Source organism: Mastigoproctus giganteus, chromosome 11 (genome assembly GCF_048544385.1).
Source record: "Mastigoproctus giganteus isolate SK-2022 chromosome 11, ASM4854438v1, whole genome shotgun sequence".
Taxonomy (NCBI): Eukaryota; Metazoa; Arthropoda; class Arachnida; order Uropygi; family Thelyphonidae; genus Mastigoproctus; species Mastigoproctus giganteus.
In genome coordinates this window covers 105,269,037-105,291,366 of record NC_143585.1, presented here as the reverse complement: position 1 = coordinate 105,291,366, position 22,330 = coordinate 105,269,037, and the positions used below count along the sequence as shown (strand labels likewise).

At 36.8% G+C, this 22,330-nt stretch overlaps 1 protein-coding gene across 1 annotated transcript in view; it reads left to right on the top strand.

The window, feature by feature from the left end:
- The window catches only part of LOC150078326 (ceruloplasmin-like), a 38,753-nt gene extending 24,025 nt beyond the window's left edge, over positions 1–14,728 (top strand). Inside the window, exons 7-15 of the mRNA XM_090385288.1 lie at positions 753–909; positions 2,569–2,807; positions 3,299–3,516; positions 3,901–4,051; positions 6,208–6,420; positions 9,921–10,149; positions 12,265–12,716; positions 13,081–13,239; positions 13,984–14,728. Coding sequence (XP_090241414.1) covers positions 753–909; positions 2,569–2,807; positions 3,299–3,516; positions 3,901–4,051; positions 6,208–6,420; positions 9,921–10,149; positions 12,265–12,716; positions 13,081–13,239; positions 13,984–14,282 — 2,117 coding nt within the window. The 3' untranslated portion in view covers positions 14,283–14,728. The remainder of the gene's footprint in view (positions 1–752; positions 910–2,568; positions 2,808–3,298; positions 3,517–3,900; positions 4,052–6,207; positions 6,421–9,920; positions 10,150–12,264; positions 12,717–13,080; positions 13,240–13,983) is intronic.
- Positions 14,729–22,330: the final 7,602 nt, after the last annotated feature.

The following is a 22,330-nucleotide window of genomic DNA, read 5'->3' as shown; positions in this document are numbered from 1 at the left end:
CTCTATCAGATCACCTCGCTGGTGCCTAGTCTCCAGACACTGTAATTTGCAAAACTTAAGCCTTTCTTCGTAAGAGCACCCCTTTGTTCCATTCACTAATCTTGTTGCCCTTCTCTGTACTCGTTCCAGCAGCTCTACATCCTTCTTGAAATGAGGCCTCCAGACCTGTATACAGTACTCTAGGTGTGGCCTGACCTTTGGTCAGGCTACACCTAGAGTACTGTATACAACGAGTCTTTCTCTGTATCAGAGGGCCAAATAATACCAAATCGGCTTATTTGTTTTTAAGCGAGTGCAGGAACCTGAGGCCAGGAAGCATTAGTATATTATGTCTACTAATATTCATTTCAACTGACATAAGTATTATTACTAATTCGTATTAAAAATTAGTGCTTTTTAACTTCAATTAACCTTAAAATACTCGTATTTATAGAAGCACAAAAAAGTAAAATTATATATTTCATATTGTTTAAATCGTGTCATTATTCTAGGTCAAATAATTTAATTACAGTTATTAAACCTAAAGGAGGATATTTTTAAAAACATGCTCCCTGTGCTCCATAATTTTACTGTCTTACAATTCACCAGGGAGAATTTTATGGCATAGTAAAAGTCTGAAGTTCATCTTGTAGTGGATTCTAGCAAATTACCAGGCAGAATTACCCCTGGGTAGTCGGATATTCTTGGCCCAAGTATTTACGTACGTACAACGTTATCCATCAATTTGTAACGTTCTTTTCTCTGATTTCTAGCTGGTATGGAATCATTTTTTACTGTGAGCAATCGGCCAACCTCTCGAAACAAACCCAGAACAATCAGACAGTACTTCGTTGCGGCCGAAGAAATAAAATGGAATTATGCGCCATCTGGAGTCAACAAATTCAACAACAAATTACTTACTGAAGACAGGTAAGCGTATACGTGCATTGTAAATCATTTTTAGAGTCTATTTTTAACAATTATTTATCAAACTTCGTTGTCAAATACGAGAAAAAAGGATTTCTAAAACTCTCAAAAACTGAACGCTGTATAAAATGATGGCTTTAAACATTCATTGTATAAAACGAGGAACTTTTTACCATGAGATTTCCTATTATCACATATACAGTAGTAGTTATGCAAGACAAGATTCTTTGGTGGAGCATACTGACAGCTTCAAAGGGAATTATAATTACTTAAATAGCTCTAATTTTAATATCGTTTATTTTATTATTATAATTTTAACGTTTATGAAATTTAATTTTTTTAGGCTTTTTGTAATTGTTTAAGCGAATGTTGTTGTAGTAGGATTTTAAGCGGTTCAACGACAGACGTGAACTCCTCGTTGGTCAGCTCAGCATCTTATATTGTCCGCTTCATCGAAGCCAACCTCATTTGCCAATTCCACAATCTGTAAATGAATTTCGGATACATGGGCAAGATACTGAACACCTTAGAATTACTCTGGCCATGAATTCCGCCACACACCATTCATTGTAGCTCGAATGACTTCCACGATATCGCAATGTTGTTTGTGGACTTGTTAATATTGTAACCCCTCCAGAACTGGTGACTGGACTCTATCTCGGTGATCAGTTTTGTTGCATGGTCTGCAGAACATAATGGGCTTTGAATGGCGCTATTGGCCGTTGCTTTATCGGTTGCGAAAACTGATTGTATTTGTTGGCATCCAGGCCCAATATTAACAGGATGGCTAGCTAGGCACGTTTTCAAAAACAAGCAAAGTCCTGTTATTCAGATTTTTTCGTTATAATACTTCTTAAAGATGGGAGAGAAGAAATGAAAGTTTATAAATTTGGAATTTAAAATTTTCAAATGATTCTTACCGTAGTAATGCATGAGTGAATACGTGTACTTAACTTTTATTAATTTCCGTGTTATTTAAGGTTAATTTTAAGTTAATTTTAATTCTAATTAGAACACAGTTAATTTTAATTAGAACACAGTTTGGACTGTGTTCTATTGGTTGGATTTGTTACTCTTTTATGCATGATATATATGGGCACACATAGCTTATAGAACAAATTCCAGGTACATGTGCATTTGAATTCGTATATGTATTACCAGTAAAATAGAAACATAGGAACCTTCCAAACAGTCATCAGCTGCGAATATCGACATATATATATTCACACTTCACATTTGCGCAGTACCTCACCTCTGAGCACGTGCGCGCAGGCGTGAAGTGTGCATCGGACTTCTACATCAAGACTTTTTACAATATTTGAAACTTTTCAGTTCTAGCACATAAACCGACTATAAATGCACAATTGTCACCAGTAGTTATATAAAATGGCAGCTATAAAATAAGTTGATATTATTTTTTAGATAAAAAATTTGTTCTAAATATGGTAAAGGATTGAAAATTTTAGTTTATTAGCAAGATTTACCAAAATCTGAAGATAGCAGAGAACGAAATTACAATATTAACACCGTTATGTCTTTCCTTGTGAGAATAATCTACTTTGATTTATACAGTACTTCATCTATTAAATCAGATAATTTTTCAAAATTATTGATGTCACAATACTCTGCTTCTTAGAAACATTCGTATTTCCCCCCTTTCAGCGAAGCTTCTGTATTCTTTGTCAAGGGAAACTCAACAATCGGAGGAGAATATGTAAAAGCAGTCTACAGAGAATATACAGATTCGTCCTTCCAGAACGAAAAAATTCGAAATCAGAATGAACTGCATCTTGGTTTATTAGGACCTACTCTTAGAGCAGAAGTGGGAGATGTCCTACAAGTGATATTTAAGAATAAAGCGTCTATCCCAGTTTCGTTTGATGTTAAAGCGATGTTATCGGGTAAGTTAAATTATGGCTTGTAAATAAATTTCTCCATTTTAAATTAAACATATTGTATGCCACAATATATGCAATGAAGATATCAATTTGCATATCTTCCAAATATAGATATGGATTTCGATATCTATGTATATGTGGACTTGCCCTGTTACATATCAACGCAGCTTTCCTTCACCACAATGGGTTAGCAAGTTTCAGATCAGCTGGTAGCTAAAGAAACAAACAACAGAATCATATCTGCAACTTTATTATAATCACTAATATTGGAAATAATACTGTCTCATAAAAATAAAAGCAGTACTGAATGTGGTATGTTAGATTTTATGTTTAAATCACCCCTGTACTACTTCAGTCGCAACAATTTGAATCGCAACGTTAACACGCTAGGCTAGCTTCCATTATATGTTGACGATTGGAACGATTCTTTATTTAATTTCCCTATAATTTTAGTTATACTAGTTTAAATTGGACTATTTTCGCATATTTTCCAGAACCAAGCCAGGATTCAAACAAACAAGGAGTTTTGCCAGGAGAATCTAACACGTACAAATGGATAATTTCTGAAGACCTTGGACCTACACCTGCAGATCCTCAGTGTATAACCTGGAGGTACTACTCGAACAGTAACAGCATCAATGATGCGTATGCTGGTCTCAATGGAATACTTCTGATTTGCAAACCAGGTTCTTTGGATCTTAGCGGAAAACAGGTACTTATATTAAGCCTTCACTTTTGCTCCCCTTTTAATATATTCGCATTAAAGGTAGACACTTTATATAAGCTAAGTACTGAGAGATAGTAAATAGGTTACTTATAACTAGGATGTACTAATAGAAGGGGTTATAAAGCGGATCTTATTATATCCAATTTTAACAATTATAAATGGTAAACATTTCTGTTAATTAATCTTCAGTTTATCCAAATTTTGGGATGAACTGAAGATTAATCAACAAATATTAGTTATTATTACGAACATGCACACCGAATGAACTCTAATGTTTTTCGAGATATTCTTTTCTTTTTTCATTATTATTGTTAAACTACATAAATTACAAAATTATTTACGTTCTTTATCTGGTTGCTATTTTCACAGAAAAATGTCGACAAAGAATTTTCGCTGATGTTTTCTGTTATGAACGAGAATAATTCTCCTTACTTCGAACGCAACATTCAGACGTATTGTTCTGTTCCTGAAGAAGTCGATCGATCGGACGAGGACTTTGAAGAATCCAATAAGATGCACTGTAAGCACAGTTTTTGTTATCTGATTATTTTAAAGGCTTTGAGAGCGCTCACCCGTTTTGCGCGACCATGCAAAAATTGAATGAATACGCAGATTATAATGTAAAATAACTCACCGTTGTACTGTTAAAATATGTGATAAGGGAAAAAATTAACAATTTACTAATTTCCTTTTGTTATCTTACCTTCAGTGTTTGAGTTGAACTGTGTTGAAAAAACTTTTTAATTCATTTCCAAACCAGCTGAAGCTATGCGGTGGCAGTGCTTGAAGTGTTCTTGAAGTTAAGACGTGAAAGTGGGTTTGGCTGTTTGCGAAGTCAAAAAATACAGGAATCAAATGTTGTCAGATATAACAACATGATCAACAAAAAATCAATCATTCTGTACCTCTTTCTTGGGATATATATATAAAAAGATAACAAGGATCACGTACACGAAACAAGACAAGGGGAATTGAATACATCTGAAAAATAGTAAATTCTTGGCGGGAAAATTTTTGTATTTAACAGCAGTAATTCGAAATTTCAACCTGAAAATGGAATCAGTTATTTGACCACCTAGTCCGATCATTTGGCCACCTAATCACTGCTGGAGAATTTGAAAGGCTAAGAAAACATGGAGGCAGCACATTTCCTCATCTGAGTCTGCAGTCCATGACTTCTATTTCTTCACACTTCAACTTTCTTTCCTGACATGTTGAGCAAAATTCTGGTTCTTCCTTTACTTTCCTTAACTTTTTTGCCAGGTATTACGAATGTCCTATGTGCATAAAAAGCATTATGATGAGACTACGTCAAATAAGCTTTATATTTAGTTTAAGAAAAATATACAGTTCTCCCGAAACTTTTTAATTCACTTCAAAAATATCCGTAGTGTCAATTATAAAATCAAATAAGCTCATTAATAATATCCAGAACCTCTTACTTTACCGCCTCTCAACTATCACTTTCTTTACCACAAACATATCTGTTCTTTTCTCTTTTTTTAATAAATGTCTCTTCCAGCCATTTTTGGTAGGGTAGGTGTGAGGTAAATTCTTTAAAATCAGTATGCCCATAACGATGTTAGGCGTTAATTTTAATGAGGCCATTTGTTTGTACAATAGAATGGGTGTATACTGCAATCGTTGAAGCCAGTATTTGTAGATAAAGTGTGTACAGTGTAAAGTGTTTGACAACACAGAATGTCTGAAAGGGGATTCACACTCCTCCTCCCGATCTAACTACAGCGGAGACTAAGAATAACAGTAATAAAATTCTTCCGGTGGGCAACGGAATCTGCTCAGATATCTTCGAAAAGCAAGTGACAAACACGCTTTAGCTGACCGTGATCCGAGCCTTCATGACTGCTAAATACGGTATGATCTTGTATTTTGTATCTTGGAAACTCCTCTGACCTCATATGGCTTTCTTGGAGCATAGACAAAAAATATTCATTAGTATTATTACTACTGTCTCTCATAGCGGCGACCAATCATTTACTTTGCCCTATTTACCCGGTTCCTGCCTATTTAAAGAATGATGAACATAGATTTTGGTGGTTTTTGGCTCCAATATTCTTTGTCGCATACTTTAGCGGAAATTCGGGGAAATAAAAAGGTGAAAGAGGAATATTCCATGTTAATACCTGGAATTACTCCACTTTCACCTCTTTATTTCCTCGACTTTCCATCAATTCAACTTGATTAGCGAAATCATTTTTACTGTCTTTAATATTCATGATTCCAACCGGCTGTCATTCTCTAATTGTACTGAAGCCGGTAGGAATGAAGAGACATTTTCTCTCATCAGTGATCTAATACAGATTGTTCATTTACTCATTACGTTGCTAGATTACATTAAATTGCTTGCTCGAATGTCGCTTCTTTCCTCACCAACAACAGCCTTTCAAAACACACAAAAGTTTTTAATTTACTGTTGTCAAGAGGAAACCAAGTTAATCAGTCTGAACGACGTTTCGCTTGCAGACAAAAAAATAAAAATATAAACATTAATTCAGCATTGGGCTATATGATGCACTGTGTCTGAGCTTACCAATCCAGTTTTCTTGTACGGCTGAATGCCCATTCCTAAGTATAGACGAAAATCATACATAGTTGAGCATATTATTCCAGTTGTGCTTAATGTGTACCTTTTTATTGAATTAGTTTTACTTTCAGCGATCAATGGTCGGATGTATGGAAATCTCGACGGCCTCACGATGTGTCTGCATGATGTAGTCTCCTGGCACGTGATCACATTTGGTGACGTCTCGGATTTGCATGTTGTCCACTTTTATGGACAGACATTTCTGCATCACAACACCTACCGAGACACAATAGAACTTTTTCCTTTTACTCATCACTCCTTATTAATGATGACTGATAATCCAGGTATGAATAAATTTTATTTGTTATTATGTATTAATTTATCTTTGAAATAACAAGTTCTCATGGGAATGATATTGCCCCTAAGTGGATAGAGCAGCCACATTGTTTTGAGCTGGGCCCGAATATTTCTCGCGCAGCCCAAATGCGGTTTACAATCTTCTACTAATTTCGATTTGTATTAAGGTTGTCTTCCTATAAAGTCCTGTGGTTGCAATACATGGAAGCCTAAGGGGAAGAAGCGAAGCCTCAACATTATCCAGGTGAACAATGGAACGGAACATTTACTGTACTAGCAAAATGGGACACATCAGAAAGGAAGGTATCTTCAAATTGAGCAAAGCCGAAGATGTCATCCACTCCATTTAGGAGAAAGAAGATGCGTTGGACGCACATCCAGAATAAAAGACAAGGGATGGACTTCCAGGGTCACCACGTGCTGTCCCTAATAAATCAATAAGAAATGCTGAAAACTAAGATGGAAGGATCTGCTGACGAAAACATTGGCAATGATTACAGAAGGAAACCCACGACAGAATATCTTATCTAACAGCTCGGTGATAATACAGGTCCATGAGAGTAATTTGGATGTTAGTAGTTTGTATTGTTCCGAGCTCGACCACGTAGTTGTGCATCTTTTTACATTTTGCATAATTCAAAACTCAAGGTAAATTAAATTTCTGTCATCACTAGTATGAATTTTAAATGAAAGTTTTGTTTGAGGTTTGGTTTACACGACAATTTTTGGGAGCAATAGGATACGTATTCATTTAACTTCTATAGACGTAAATAATACGAAAGTTGTTTGAAAGTAAAATAACAGATATTTTGTGAAAATACATTTTAATCACATAAGAACGATCATTCTGTGGTTAAATGTATTATTATTGGATTGCTCTGTTTTTCATTCAACACATTCAGGCTTTTGTCCAACCGTGTCACGAGTGGAATCATATCTTTGCCGCAAAATTCAGCGACATTCTCATTTAATCAGGTTTCAATGTGCTGTTTAACATCACTGTCATCACAGAATCGGTTTCTTACCAACTGTTTTCAAAAGCCAGAACAGATGAAACTCAGAAGGAGGCAAGAAAGTGCATTGGAACCACTATCGTATGCTGTGGCTTTGTTTGAATGGATTAGACGAAAAGCACACTTATTCATTGGGCAGAACTGTTGGACCATACACAGCTCACAGTTGATTATGAATTTTTGTTAGCTTTTATGCAAAAATCGAATAATGCGCACATGTTTGTTCTCATTTCAAGTAAAGCAGCCATTTTGGCTTAGTCACGTAATGTCAACAAAGGTGTTGGTACGCCTTTCTAGTCACCTTAGGTGACTAAGGTGACTTTATTTGCTTCTTGATACCTGTACCAAGAAGAAAATAGTATCATAACCCGTTTGTGAATTTTCATGTGACTCAAATACAAAAAGTTATTAAGTTATTAAAACTTGTGGTACTCAGTGCTATAAATGATCTATCTACTCTCTATTCGGCTTCTTATGCAATGAGAAGTTGGATTGAATCCAAATTGGCGATTGTTAATCAGATGATTGTGTCAATATACATAAGCTCTGTTAGTTAATGGATTTCTCTAGTAATGTAGAAATGGTCGTGGTAAGGTAGAACGAAAACTGGATGGTAAAGATTTGTCACCCTTCTTAGGAATCAACTGAACAAGAGTTCAAATTACCATTCAGAAGGCACATTACTAGTGAAATAAGAGTGCGTAAAACATCAGAAAACGGAGTTGATTCCTCAGCATGGGTTTTAAGTATACAGGGTGTTTGAGTTAAACGTTTCAGAACTTCTAAGAGGGGTAGGATACATCCTGACAACTCGAAATCATATAGCAATGTGGGGTCGGAAATGCTTTCCTGAAGAGGTGTTGTACACAGAAGCACCATAAAGAAAAGAGACCGTAAGTGAGAAATCGTTTTAATAATACATGAAAAGAAGCAAAAGGTACATGGATTAAAGTAAGTGTTCGAAGTTTCTTCCACGGGCTACAATGCACGCCTCACATCTCCGACGCATGGACATCCGAACATTCTGGAATACTCCAGGCGAATTTCGAATTTCTTCGGCAGCTACTGCGATTCTTGCAACCAGATCCTCAGCATTGTCAACAGGGGTGTCATAAACTAGCGATTTCATATGACCCCAGAAATAAAAATCAAGACATGATAGGTCGGGTGACCGAGCAGGCCAACGCACTGGACCACCACGTCCGATCCACTGTTGACCAAATGTGACATCCAGGTAGTTACGAACATCTCCGCTATAATGGGCAGGGGCTCCATCGTGTTGGAACCACATTGTCTGTTGCGTCGATGCAGAAATCTGTTCATCTCTCAAAAGTTGTGGCAATACTTGCTGCAGAAAGATCAAGTAGATAGGTCCGGTTAGACGACACGGTAACAGGTAAGGTCCGATGAGGTGATCTCCCATAATACCGGCCCATACATTGACCGAAAATCGAATCTGTGCTGCACGACGTCGCACGACGACTTCTGTGTACAATACCGCTTCAGGAAAGCATTTCCGACCCCACATTGCTATATGATTTCGAGTTGTCAGGATGTACCCTACCCCTCTTAGAAGTTCTGAAACGTTTAACTGAAACACCCTGTATATAAATATCTGATGAATGTGTTCTGGTATGGTAAGAAGAAATTAACAATATCATCAATGCATGAGTTAGAGATAAAACAGTATGCTTAAAAGCCAGCTTTCTCTTTATATAAAGATACAACAGAGGCAGGATGCAAAAGAGGTGGAGGTAAGAACAGACAAAAATAACTGCTAATAGAATTTTCAGAAAGCTAGCTTGCCATTTGGGCAAAAGACAAGGTTTCTGCACGTAAACTTTTAAAAAATCGAATTTGTATTTATTAATGATTTTAAAAATTATTGTTCGAAATTATTGTGAGATTCTGTGGAGGCAGAAACTGCATCTGGAGATTTTGATTCGAGTCACTTTTGCAATATGCAAAGGACCAGAAGTTCAGAGTTGAATGCTAGGATAAAGTACTTCATTCCTACGAGAATAATTTCAGTAACATTATGAATCTTATTAACCGGAGCTCTGTAACTTAAAAAATCTGCATGGTGAGCAACCGCCAAATGAGACTGATTAACTCAATTCTCGTTTCAAAAGGCAATAATTCTGTCACTGTCAGCCGCTGAAGCCCCACTGAAAATAGGTTCATAAGTAACCACCATTGCAATTAATATAATATCTTCATTTTCTTTTATACAGGGTGAGTCACGAGGAATATGCATAATTTCAGTATGTGATATCTGAGATCATTCTGAGTAAAAATATTATATCAACGTGAGCCCGATTCTAAATGATTGTGGAGTTATGGCCATTCAAAATTTAATTTTATAACATATCAGTTTAGAAAACTACAAAATAAAAATAAGGCAATACGTCCAAGAGGCCTTCTTTTTATTTTTTGTTTGGTTTCTCTAATAACACTTCTTTTTTTGTTTCTAGGAAAATGGGAATTGTCATGCAGAACCAACGACCATATAACCGGAGGAATGAGAGCAATATTTAACGTCCAGGACTGCAAGAACATTACAGAGGAGGAGCAGACTCAGCAAAAAGTCATGTCTGAACCAGCTGCAACCAAAGTTTATTACATTGCGGCAGTCGAAGAAGAATGGGACTATGCTCCAATTGATCGCCATGACATTACTGGAGAGAGCTTACTGGAACATGAGTAAGATATAGCAGCTTGTAATAAAAATACATACATATTTAACGGGCAGTTAATGAAAACGTCTGTGGTTATTAAACAGACACCTAATTTGAAAAAGAACATGTTGGGAAGGCGTATAAATTTCTGATTATGCTCAGCTCAGTGTTCATCTCTCTTGGTTAATATCTGTCACTTCATAAGAATGTTAATTTTCTTATACTAACAGAGCCAGCTAGGCTTGTACATTATTTCTGAAGGTTCCGCTGTTGTTTCTTAGCTGATTTGTTTTGCGTATGCATTGGAGTGAACAGTAGACAGGAAAAGAAATATGAATTATTTAAAGAAATATCCTACAGACGAACAAATTAGAGCAAAGCATCGCTTTAATTCGTAGTAAATCATAGAAGTAGGTGAAATGGCATCGTTTTTATTACATCTCGTAATGCCTTCACAACGAGTTGCCTGATATTGCACTACCTCGTATAAGCAACACTTCACCATGGTGGTATCAGCCGTGAATAATGATATTATTCACAGCCGATACCACCATGCAGATGGTACTGTTTCGAAGCTTGTTGGCTTCTCATCGGTGGGCTGGTATACAACTCCGGTGTTACAACCTAGTAAATTTCCCGTCATCTGAGACTTTCAGCCCAAAACCTTTTTAGTACTTTACTATTGCCCACTGTCTGGCATCTCTGCGGAGTTAAACTTATATTATACTCATATTGTGGAGTTAAACTTCATAACTGGGTTGTCACTTCATAACTTGGTGGCAATGGAATAATGGTGGAACCCTTATCGCATTGTCAAGGCTTTATTCAAAGACGCTGTACTATACTGCTGATCAGAAATCATACTATTTAAAAATAAATAAATAACACTCTTATAATATGTTATAACACTATTTGTAATTCAGCAAAATCTGAAAAATACTTATACTGCTCCAAAAAATTCTGTTCACTCAAAAGGTCTTAAGACTTAAGACATCACACAGTTGTTTATTCATATACTACTTTCACATATAACTACACTACCCTACCATTAATATCCGGACACCTGACTTTAGACAAAAAAGAGATTTTATTGTGTCATTTAATATTTTGTGCTGAAACCTTTTGCTTTCATGACGGCCTTCAATCTTCGCGGCATACTTACAACCAGCTTTTTATAAATGTCACGTGATATGTTCCTTCCCTCGGCCTTTAACGTAGCCACTAGTTCGGCTTTTTTCCTTGGGCGATCTCGACGTGCACGTACTCGACGATCCAATACATCCCAAAGATGCTCAACAAGGTTCAGATCAGCACTCTAGGCTGGCCAATCCAATTTTTCCATGTCTTCAAACCACTCTGTTACGACCCGAGCAGTATGGCATGGCGCGTTGTCTTGCTGATACAGGTATGGGCCTTCCCCGAAGTATTTCCATAATGCTGGAAGTGCATAATTGTCCAAGCTGTCCTGGTATTGCACAGCAGTCATGGTTTTGTCGATAACGACTAATGGGCCCAAGCCAAACCATGAAAAGCAGCCCCATACTATGACACTGCCTCCACTAAACTTCATTGTTGGGAGAATACAATCAAGAAGGAACTGTTTTCCTGGCATTCGCCACACACAGGAACAGCCATCAGACTGGTAGAGTACGAACCTCGACTCGTCTGTCCATAGGACTGTTTTCCACTGCTCTACAGTCCAGGATTCGCGCTCCTTACACCATGTTAATCGGCGTCTAGCATTTGTTGAGGTGATCAATTCTGTTGAACTGTTGAGGTAATTCTGTTCAACGTGTCATCTTGCGTGCCCACTTTTGCAATTGTCTGTTCGAAGCACAGTGTGCATATTTATAGCAGGTTCTGACGTGTTGCATGCTAGGACCTGTTTCCCCATCCATGGAGGGGCGTCCGGATATTAATGGTAGGGCAGTGTATAATGTTTGTTGCATAATATCTGTAACAATTATTTATAATTTTCGATTTTGTTATTCTGGATACAGAGGCAAGGCAACATCTGCAGCCTTCATGTTACAATTTTATTCATGCTATAAAATTTAAGTACTGCTTGTTAAAAAGTACTTGTGTGAACTTGATTTAATAAAATGTCGTGAATATTAATTCATTTTACATTTTTTTTCAGGGATAGTAAAATATTTGTCACAAGAGATGATAACCACATCGGATCCAAATACAGAAAAGTTCGCTATCGAGAATACAAAAGTGGCACTTTCTCTGAGCAGAAATCTCCTTGTAATAGTACGCAGCACTTGGGTATTCTTGGCCCACTAATCAAAGCAGAAGTAGGAGATATCATTAAAGTAGTCTTCAGAAACTTGGCATCTCGACCTTATAACATTTATCCTCATGGATTAATCGTAGAAACTGAAACAAGCATTGGAACTCCTTCACCGGCAAATCCTGGCTCGACAATTACTTATACGTGGAAGGTTCCTGAAAGAGCAGGACCAACAAAATCAGGATTCAACTGCACAACGTGGGCGTACTACTCGTCGATGGATCCAGTTAAGGATACAAACAGTGGACTTGTTGGACCTTTGATTATCTGTAGAAATGGGGTGCTTGGAAATTCAGGTAATAAAACTTAAAACTATTGAAGATAATTTAAACTATTAATATACTGCACTTGCTCTATATAGGTATTGTAAATTGGTAATTTGCTGGTGTGGAAAAATAAATTGATATTCATAACTTTTTTACTAAATTTTTTTGCGCGGTTGTTTTATCTGCTTTAAGTTACCGCAACGTGTTCTCCATGCCGTGTAAAGGTTTTGTATTCTAATAATGCCTATACTTTACACTGACAAGTATCTTGTGTAAAACTAACTCTAACGTAGGAAGGGAAGCAAGGTTATCAGTAAAAATACTGAGATAGTTTCGTTTTCCCATTTCTGTCGCCTAGCAAGCTACTGATAAATGTTTTATTTGTTCACTGCAGGTGTTCGAGCAGACGTAACGCACGAATATGCTTTGCTATTCACTGTATTCGACGAAAATGTTAGCTGGTATCGAGACAACAACATTGCCACCTACTGTGGGAAACCAGAAACAGTGGATCCAGAAAATGAAGATTTTAAAGAAAGCAACCTGAAACACTGTAAGGTTATTTTGTTACTTGATTTAGAAATTTTTGAAAGTCCCCCTTCCCTACGCCATCCACTAACTATGCATTTATTATTATTATTATTATTTTATTTTTCAATTTCAATTAATTAATATAAATTAATTATATTAATTTATTATCTAGTATCTCGTTAATCTAGTTCTTCAACTGGATTAACGAGATGATACTACGGACTTCATTTTGGGTGTGTGCAACTGAGACCCGTTCAGCAACGGGGCATTGTTGAACAGGGCCTCAAGCGCCTTTGGTATAATATGGCACAGTATCGTAGGACTGTAGTAGCTTGAGGCCTTGTTGAACAATAACCCCATCCTCTTTTTCCACCACTCTAGATTTCTCATTGGGAAAAAGCAATGCATTCAATTAGGAAGAAGGAAAGAAGTATTACTGCATATACTTAGGTTGCGAAGTTTTGTAATAAAACAATAAATTTCCCTTTTTCGAGGTTTTGTATATGTTTGATCTTACCACAAGGGCAGGTCGAAGTTTATTTTTTCTCAGACTTAAAAATATTCTACATAACAGATTAACATGATGATCAATAAAGTCATTAATAAACAAAATGTGCCATATTGGATAAAGTGGATCAATAAACAATTGAAGTAAATTTACTCTTGGTCTGCTTCAACTATCGAATGACAGTTGAATTAGGCTTTAAATGTAAACCAAATCAGAAATGTAATTCCTAACTGCTTTTTTCTTTTCTTTTATTTTCAGCTATCAACGGTCGTATTTATTCAACCTTGCCTGGACTGACTGGAAAAATAAATGACACAGTAGCCTGGTATATGATAGGAATGGGCACAGAAATTGATATGCACAGCGCTCATTTCCACGGACTAACTTTTGTGCAACGCACTGATAAAGAACTTCGAGGCGACGTGGTGGATCTCCTACCTGGAGTTTACCAAACCGCACAGATGGTTTTAGATAAGAAGGGAACCTGGTTGCTACATTGTCACGTGGACGATCATATGAATGCTGGAATGACAGCGTTATTAACTGTGACTACTTGAAGTCCCTTTGTCATCGAATTCACTTCTTCCCAAAGCTGTCACCGATTTGACTGTATGCTTCTTGGAAACTGACTACTCTTGATAGAATGATATTCGAAATTTAAGAAAGCAGACTTGTTATATATAATTTAAATAAAAATCTATGTATACAAAATACCATTTCAATATGGATTAAGTAGGCATGCGCGCATCTATAGTTTCAAGTCTGTACGTATATGATGACAGTAGAACTTTAGCAAGGATAGTCGACTGGTGATCAGGCACAGGAAACAATTAATTGATAATAGAGATGCAAATAGAGCTGTCTTCTTCTCTCAATTAGAAAGAGGAAGCGACATATTCAATCTTCGCAGAAAGTGCAAAATCGAACAGTTAGATTATTTATATGTTGAAAGAGCCTGTTGCGGTCAGGGATAGGATACATATGATATTCCGTAAAACATTGGTCAGACTTTAATTTAAACATCCGTATTTTAAATTAATGTAGTAAGTTTAACTTAAATCAAAATTAAATTAAAATATTTTTGTAATATTTAAATTTAAATTTTAATTTAATGTTTAAAAATTAAACATTAATTAAAATGTGGATTATGTATAATAAAATTACTGTATTTCCAAATAAAATAAAATAATTTTATTATTTTACGTTATTTGTGAATAAAGTCCATTCACATGAAGTACTTCTTCGTATGAACCAATCTTGACGTAGCAAAGGAGAAAAAGAAAATAGAGAGAGAGAGCGAAGTCTGGTATTAGAATCTGTTTAGTGATGATCTAATGTAGCAGTCTGAGATCTTCTCTGGCAAAGGCTTCAAATCGCACTTGAATTTGAGGCTGTGTTGCACTGATTTATAAAAGTCAAAATATTTGGGGTTGGCTAACAGTTTGATTTTAGCCAGTTTTTCTTTTATTTTTTCCGGTTTGATTTTTTTAACGAGCTTTTGAGAACCGTGAAGCAAGTGTGACAGTAGACTTCCCCTGTAGATCTGAAAGATTTATTTCACATGGCCTTTTGGTAGAGAGGTTCTTTGTTCTCTGTTGAGGACCATATGTGGTTGTTGTTGTTGTTTTTGTAGAGCTTTTAGACCATCGGTAACTTAGGCCATGTTGCGTCGTGTATAATATATGTGTATATTGCATGTGTTCTGTGGTCGATCTTTTGTTTGCTGAACGAAAAACCTGCGTTTCCAGCAAAAAAAAAAAAAAAACTCATGCTTCCTGAGATCGACTAACCTAGCCACGTTATGAAAAAGACCCATAAAAATTCCTCCCGTCATTAACGGGATTCCAACTCGGGACTTTTCCACTCGGTGTGGGAAGGACAGTGATTATACCAACTGTGCTATGCTACACACGAGGGCGCCATATGGGGTGCTTATTTATGTGCCTCCGATCAGCAGGAATGAAGTCGAAGAGTACCTTGTGGCAAGTTTGAGAAATCCCTCAGTTATCCAGTTGACATGTTTAGCATGTTATAAGTGGTACTAGTCAAGACATTTTTAAAAATACAAGAGCAGAGCCTAATCTTCATTTCTAAAATTGAATCCTGGAGTAATCTTTATGTTGTTTGAGACCTGTTAATATTTCAAGGCTGTAAAAAAGTGCTTTATACTCGAACTAGATTAAGGAGCGAATCGGGACATTTGTGACAGATGAGAAAAACCGCTTCAAACTCTCCTGAAATTCTGGTACTGTCATGGGTTTTCTGCGTAAGTTCCAGCTTATCTATCAAATCCTGAAACACTCTGATGCTAGATGAGGCAGGTTTGAATCTGGAGCTAGAAAAATTAACATTGAAATTCCCGAAGATGAGCACCTTCTAATACCTATGGATGAGAGCTTCAATTTCTAGAAGAGCTTGCTGAAGATTTTCAATGAGAAGGCTATCAAGATGATGGGGAAGAAATGCTAGAACTTGTAATGGTTAAAATTATTAGTTCTAATGTAACAATAAAGGCTTTCAACCCGAGTAAATGCTTCACAGGCACTAACAGAGATCAAAATTGCAACACCTGCACCTCTAGCTCTCCTGTTTATTCTGTTAATATTAAAATTGTTAGAAGAAATGCACCAGCTGAGCTATGCGGTCAGCCTACATTTTCATTAACTGCACAATTCGAACTCGGGGGTGAGGGATAATAAAAGAGTTCCGATTTCGAATTAAAAACTTCGACACCTTTTTTTGTTTTATGAACTCTGAGGGATATTTTCATTGCGTTTAGTAGATAATGTGAAGCGGTTCAAGTTTGCCCAGTTATTTCACATTTACCACTAACCATATTTGCGAATTCTTAGTAATACCGCATAAGGACATAAGAAGATTTAACACAAGAAAAGTAGAACAAGCATTAAGGGAAAACAAAGGATTTAAATCAGCAGCCATGAGCAGTAATACAGAAAGACAAATGATACTGAAACTGCAGAATAGCAATGGTGTACTTATAAACAGCAGAGAGGGCATGATTCAAATAGCAGAAGACTACTATAGAGAATTATACAAGGAGCGAGGGAATGATGCCAGCAGTGAGGAAGATGGATTGCAAAGTAGCAACACATATGACATACCAGAAAATCTTCCTGATGAGGTAGAACATGCATTGAAGAAAATGAATAATCAGAAAGCCCCGGGGGAAGATGAAGTTACTGTAGAGTTGTTAAAATTGGGAGGAAGAGACATAACACAAAAATGAAGAGCCTCTTCACAAAGTGCATTCGAAAAGGTGTGACGCCTAAGCAGTGGAATAATGCAATCATAGTTTTGCTGCATAAGAAAGGAGATAAATCAGAAATTGGAAATTATAGACTAATTAGCTTGTTATCCCATATCTACAAGTTGTTCACAAGGGTCATTACTAACAGATTAGAAAGAATACTTGATGAGAATCAACCGAAAGAGCAAGCTGGCTTTAGGACAGGATTCTCAACTATGGATCACCTTCACGTAATATCACAGCTAATGGAGAAAGCAAATGAATATAAAACACCATTATGCCTGGTATTTGTGTTTGTGTATTATGAAAAGGCATTTGACTCCATGCAGCATAAGGAAATGTTTCGGGCACTAGAAAGACAAGGCATAGATACCCCACATATTATGATTTTGAAGAAAATATATGAGAGTGCTACATCCTTTATTAGACTAGACAAAGACAGTAGGAAATTTAAAATCGAGAAAGGAGTTCGACAAGGAGACACAATATCTCCGAAGCTGTTTACTGCTGCCTTTGAGGAAGCTTTCAGAAGATTAGACTGGTCGCAGAAAGGAGTCAATGTGAACGGAGAGTACCTAAATCATTTATGATTTGCAGATGACATTATGGTCATAAGCCACGATCCCAAAGAATTAGAGGAAAATCTTAATCAGTTATGCACAGTTAGTAAGGATTTTGGACTAAAGATGAATATGGCTAAAACAAAAGTAATGATGAACAAGTATGCCACAGAAAGGAAAATAATGATTGAAGGAGCAGTAATTGAAAAGGTGGAATCATATACTTATCTGGGACAAGTTATTAGCTGTAATAATGATAAATGGCTGGAAGTCAAGAGGAGAATAAATTTTGGATGGATAGCATTCAGGAAATATAGTCACATACTGAAGAGCAATATCCCAGTTTGTCTGAAACGTAAAATAATGACCCAATGTATACTCCCCACCATGACTTATGGAAGTGAAACTTGGGCGCTCACCAAAAGAATGGAAGAGAAGCTGAGAACTACACAGCGAAGAATGGAACGAATTTTATTGGGAATCAGACTGTTAGATAAGAGGAGAAACACATGGATTAGGCAGCAAACTCAAGTAAAGGACATTCTTATCAAAACTAAAGAACTAAATGGTCTTGGGCAGGACACATAGCTCGAAGACATAATGACAGATGGACTAAAAAAATAACAGAATGGTACCTAAGAGGAGCTAGAAGAAATCCTGGAAGACAAAGGCGGAGATGGATAGATGAAATTCATGAGTTTGTGGGTAGTGAATGGATGGCCAGTGCTCAAAACAGAAGGAACTGGAAAGTTGCTGGAGAGGCCTTCATCCTGCAGTGGATTGAAAATGGCTGATGATGAGGATGATGAGTAATACCGCACGATGGTGTCCGTAGAAATAAAAAGTGGAGAAGCGATGTATAACTGCTCATGCTCTGTAAGTGGAGAAGCAATGTTTAACTGCTCGCGCTTTGTAAATTTTTAGTGAAAGACTACTGAAAACCGGCTGATATTTGAGGACAGTTTGCAATACGATTTGCAAAAGTTTCCGGTGTAGGGTGATGTAGTGCATTCGAGGACAACTGTGAGACAGTGAGGAATCTACGTATTGCTACAACAGCTAATTACGTGAACATTAACTAAGTTGGAAAGTTTCTTCTGGACAAAGTCGCATTTTGTGTGAAATTTCGCAAGGGGGGCAAACATCACCGTTGGTAGTGACAGCGTTGAGGTAAAAATATCCAGAACAGTTCACGAAATAAATCATGCCAACAACACATTGTACAACTCTGGATTAGGAGCTTATGCGTCGTCCTCTCCGAATAGGCAGACATCGCTTCTTCAGATTTCCCCCTCTTCAGACTGTTAACTGAAAGAAATCTAAGCTGCCGAGAAACTGCAACGGTGTGACAAATATGAAGCTATAAAGAGAGAGTATTTCGAGATGACTGCCTAATATGAAACAGATAAGACGATTTATTGAAGTTCCATGGTAATATTCAGAGTCAAATTGAACCATCCCCATAGAATTCGAATAAGATCTGGGCGCAGCCGAAACAAGAAACTGTTACCGCCCCTGCACCCTTCACTAATACTGTAAGTTTTCGACTTTGACTGAAATTAATCAAGGAGCTTGGCCAATAATATTAATATTCGAATGATACAAAGAAAACAGACTTTTGTTTTATCTGCAAAATAACTTTCCTCATTGTTATCAGTTGATAATCAATATATACCTGCGTAATTATTCCTTAAATTTTCATAAGCTGTAGTCCTCAGAGAGCCTAGGAGGTAATTTATTTCAGTATTCAATTGTTTGTTGTTCAGAGGCATACTCCCGTTTATTACTCCCTGCTCCTTATCTTTCCTGTTTGCGAAAATATACCACCCTCTTTCATTTTACTAGGGCCTTTTACACCTCGAATTCCTACTTTTCAGTCTTTCCTCGTAGCAGAAAGAACCCGAATAAAAACATGATTGTATCAATACCGCTATCTCTTCAATGATTGTTTTTAATTACCCTCCTTAAATCTGTAGATTACCCTTGGATTATTATTTCCGAAGTGCAAAAACCTTACATTTGGTAGCATTAAACTGCCCACTCGTTTAGTTAGTCCACATCGCTTAAAAGCAGTGTAGGCTACTTTCGTTCACCGCTCGCTCCAACCTTTAACTTTTGTTAGGAGTTAAAAACCATAGCCAAGTTATAGGCAGGTCTCGAACTCGGGTCTTTTCCACCCGTGTGAGGAGGATGGCGATTCTATCAACTATGCTATCCAAGAGGATCTAGAAGTTCAGATCACTCGGGATATCAGTATACCTTTAAAATTTGTTAAACTATTGAAACTGCATCTGAAAAATGTAATTTACAAAAGATTTTATATGCTTCAAAATGAAAATTACTGAACTGCTATGAGAAATTCGGATTAGTTTCATAGCAAGGATTCCAGCCTGCTTCCTTCTGCTTAATATTATTAATCAATTCAGTTCAATATGGGAAGGATGCTGAATTCAAAATAGTTCAGTTGTTTCTAATAGTGTTCACACTAATATAGATTAAAAACAGACTATCATAATATGTGGACCTTGTGGCACTTTGCTAGTGCAGCATTTACCTAATAAAAAACAATGTTAGCTCTTCCTGATAAGCTTAATTCTTCTTTCGCTTTCTGTTGGCCGATGTACTCTTGCATTATCCTTTCCACCGATATTCGAGACCTACACTTGAAGAGTTCCACGAAAGACGATGAATGCAGATGTAACTCGAGATTGCAGGTGTAAAGGCCATCTAACGTGCGCAGCAAAAAATAAATTGTCCTCTGGATTCCTTCTAGCCGGGGTAGGTACGCAGCCCATTTAAACCCTGATGTTTAGTGTCAAAGGTTATTAGAGATTATCTGCTTTTGTTGTTTTGTACTTCGGCAGAATCGCAATTCGCACCTTATTCACAGGGAGGTCGCTACAAATATTTCCGGATATTTTTATCCGGAAGTCAATGGGGACTTTTAACGTAATAGCGATGAACTAATAGCTCGTTATCTTTTTTTTTTTTTATTGTGCGTTGCGCATTACTGCGTTTTTAAATTCGGATTGTCTGTTTTTCAAGATAAGAAATCGGAGAGAGAGAGAGAGAGAGAGAGAGTAGGAAGAAATTTAACTATCTTCACCTGAGGTGTGGTAACGTCGGGTCCCACTAGGGGCTCGGCGGCTAATAGACCGGTGGAACAAAGGGCACAACACAATATACAGCACATGACCCCCACACACTTCAAATCTCTGGCCCCGATACAATGTACACCCGCGGAGATGGGAGAAATCCCAGGAGCCGTTAGACACTAACATACCTTATACCTTTATATTATATCTTCACCTGAGGTGGGTGACAACATTAGCTGAAAACTACTCAGAAGAACTTCCCATCTGCCATGGAATTCGAAATTGGATTTTTTCTAGCGGCTGGCATCAGCCAAATATCTAGGACCGTAAGATTACAAATAGCATTAAACAGCAATCGATTTGATTGGTGATGGCTTAATATTACCCGAATAACAAATGTGGGGTAAACATTTGTAGCATCAGTGACAAGTTTGAGAGGTAGATTTTTTAGGTAAACAAGGTGGTTAAGGCTGTCAGGTATTAGCATATTGTGCTGTGGATTGCGTTTTCTCTACAGTCGGTTTATTTGCTTACGGGATGAAAAATGGGAGTTTTCCGGAGTTTGGAAAATAATGCAATCTTCGTCCTGTAATAGTCTGAGAACTATTTAATGATCTTTATTGAGACAATGTTTATTTGTCCTTATTTTTTTATTAAACTTCAACCTTAAAAATCTATCCAAATTAGGAAGAACACAACGTTTCACATTTAATTAAGGCACCGACATATAAATATATTAAAACAAACCGCTGTTTGTAAAATATAGAATACAAGAATTTATTATAAAATACAGAAAACAATAATTACTAAACTTTTAATGAAAATTTGTTAAAACTATGAAACTGTGAAATAGATCCAGGTTAAACTGATTAGGCAAATATTGCCCTATGGTTCTTTGAAAACAATTCTTGTAAATGCTATGGTTGCAAATATTTTGTATCCAGACTTCTAATCTCGCTAGATTCAGACGGTGCTCACTGAACATGCTGTCCATTAGGTTCATTTCTATTATTACTCTGAGTAAAACTTTATAACTTAAAATTACTGCTTTTTAGTAGTAGCTTACATCCACGAAGGTGTACAGGAGGTAGTGTAAATTATTATAAAGAGGTAAAAAATAAACCGGGGAGAGAAGAATCCCTCCTCGTATATCGTAAAATAGAGCATAAAATATTGAGTTTCAAAAGAGAAAAGTTTGGGCACCACTATTCTGTAGCAAAGGTTTTTGAAATGGTCCGACATCGAAGTATTTGATAATCGAGGCAGCTTTCACTGTGCACTCGAGTAATTTACATATAATGGTATGACATTCAGAAAATTTGGGAGTTAAGTGTATACATTGTAATGCCAGGTTAATGGATGTTTACCTTCACCCATGTTACCATCCGTAGCTATCTTCAACAGCTCACCTTGTTTTGTTTATACACGCAAGGTAGAAGGCGTGTCATCTGACACACCTGTCATTCCTTTATCAGATATCCGCTTGTAATGTGCCATTGTTCAAGGCTGTACTAGATTGAGGGTAGGGGTCGTGTTGGATCTTATAATCTTGTATCAGTGGTGAAAACAAGTTGCAAAACATTTTGCAAATTGTCTCGTTCTCAAATTTTGAAAACTAAAGCTATTTCAATGAAGAGCTAAGCTATGGTGTAGCGGAAGGCCTGTATATCTCGTATTGCTGC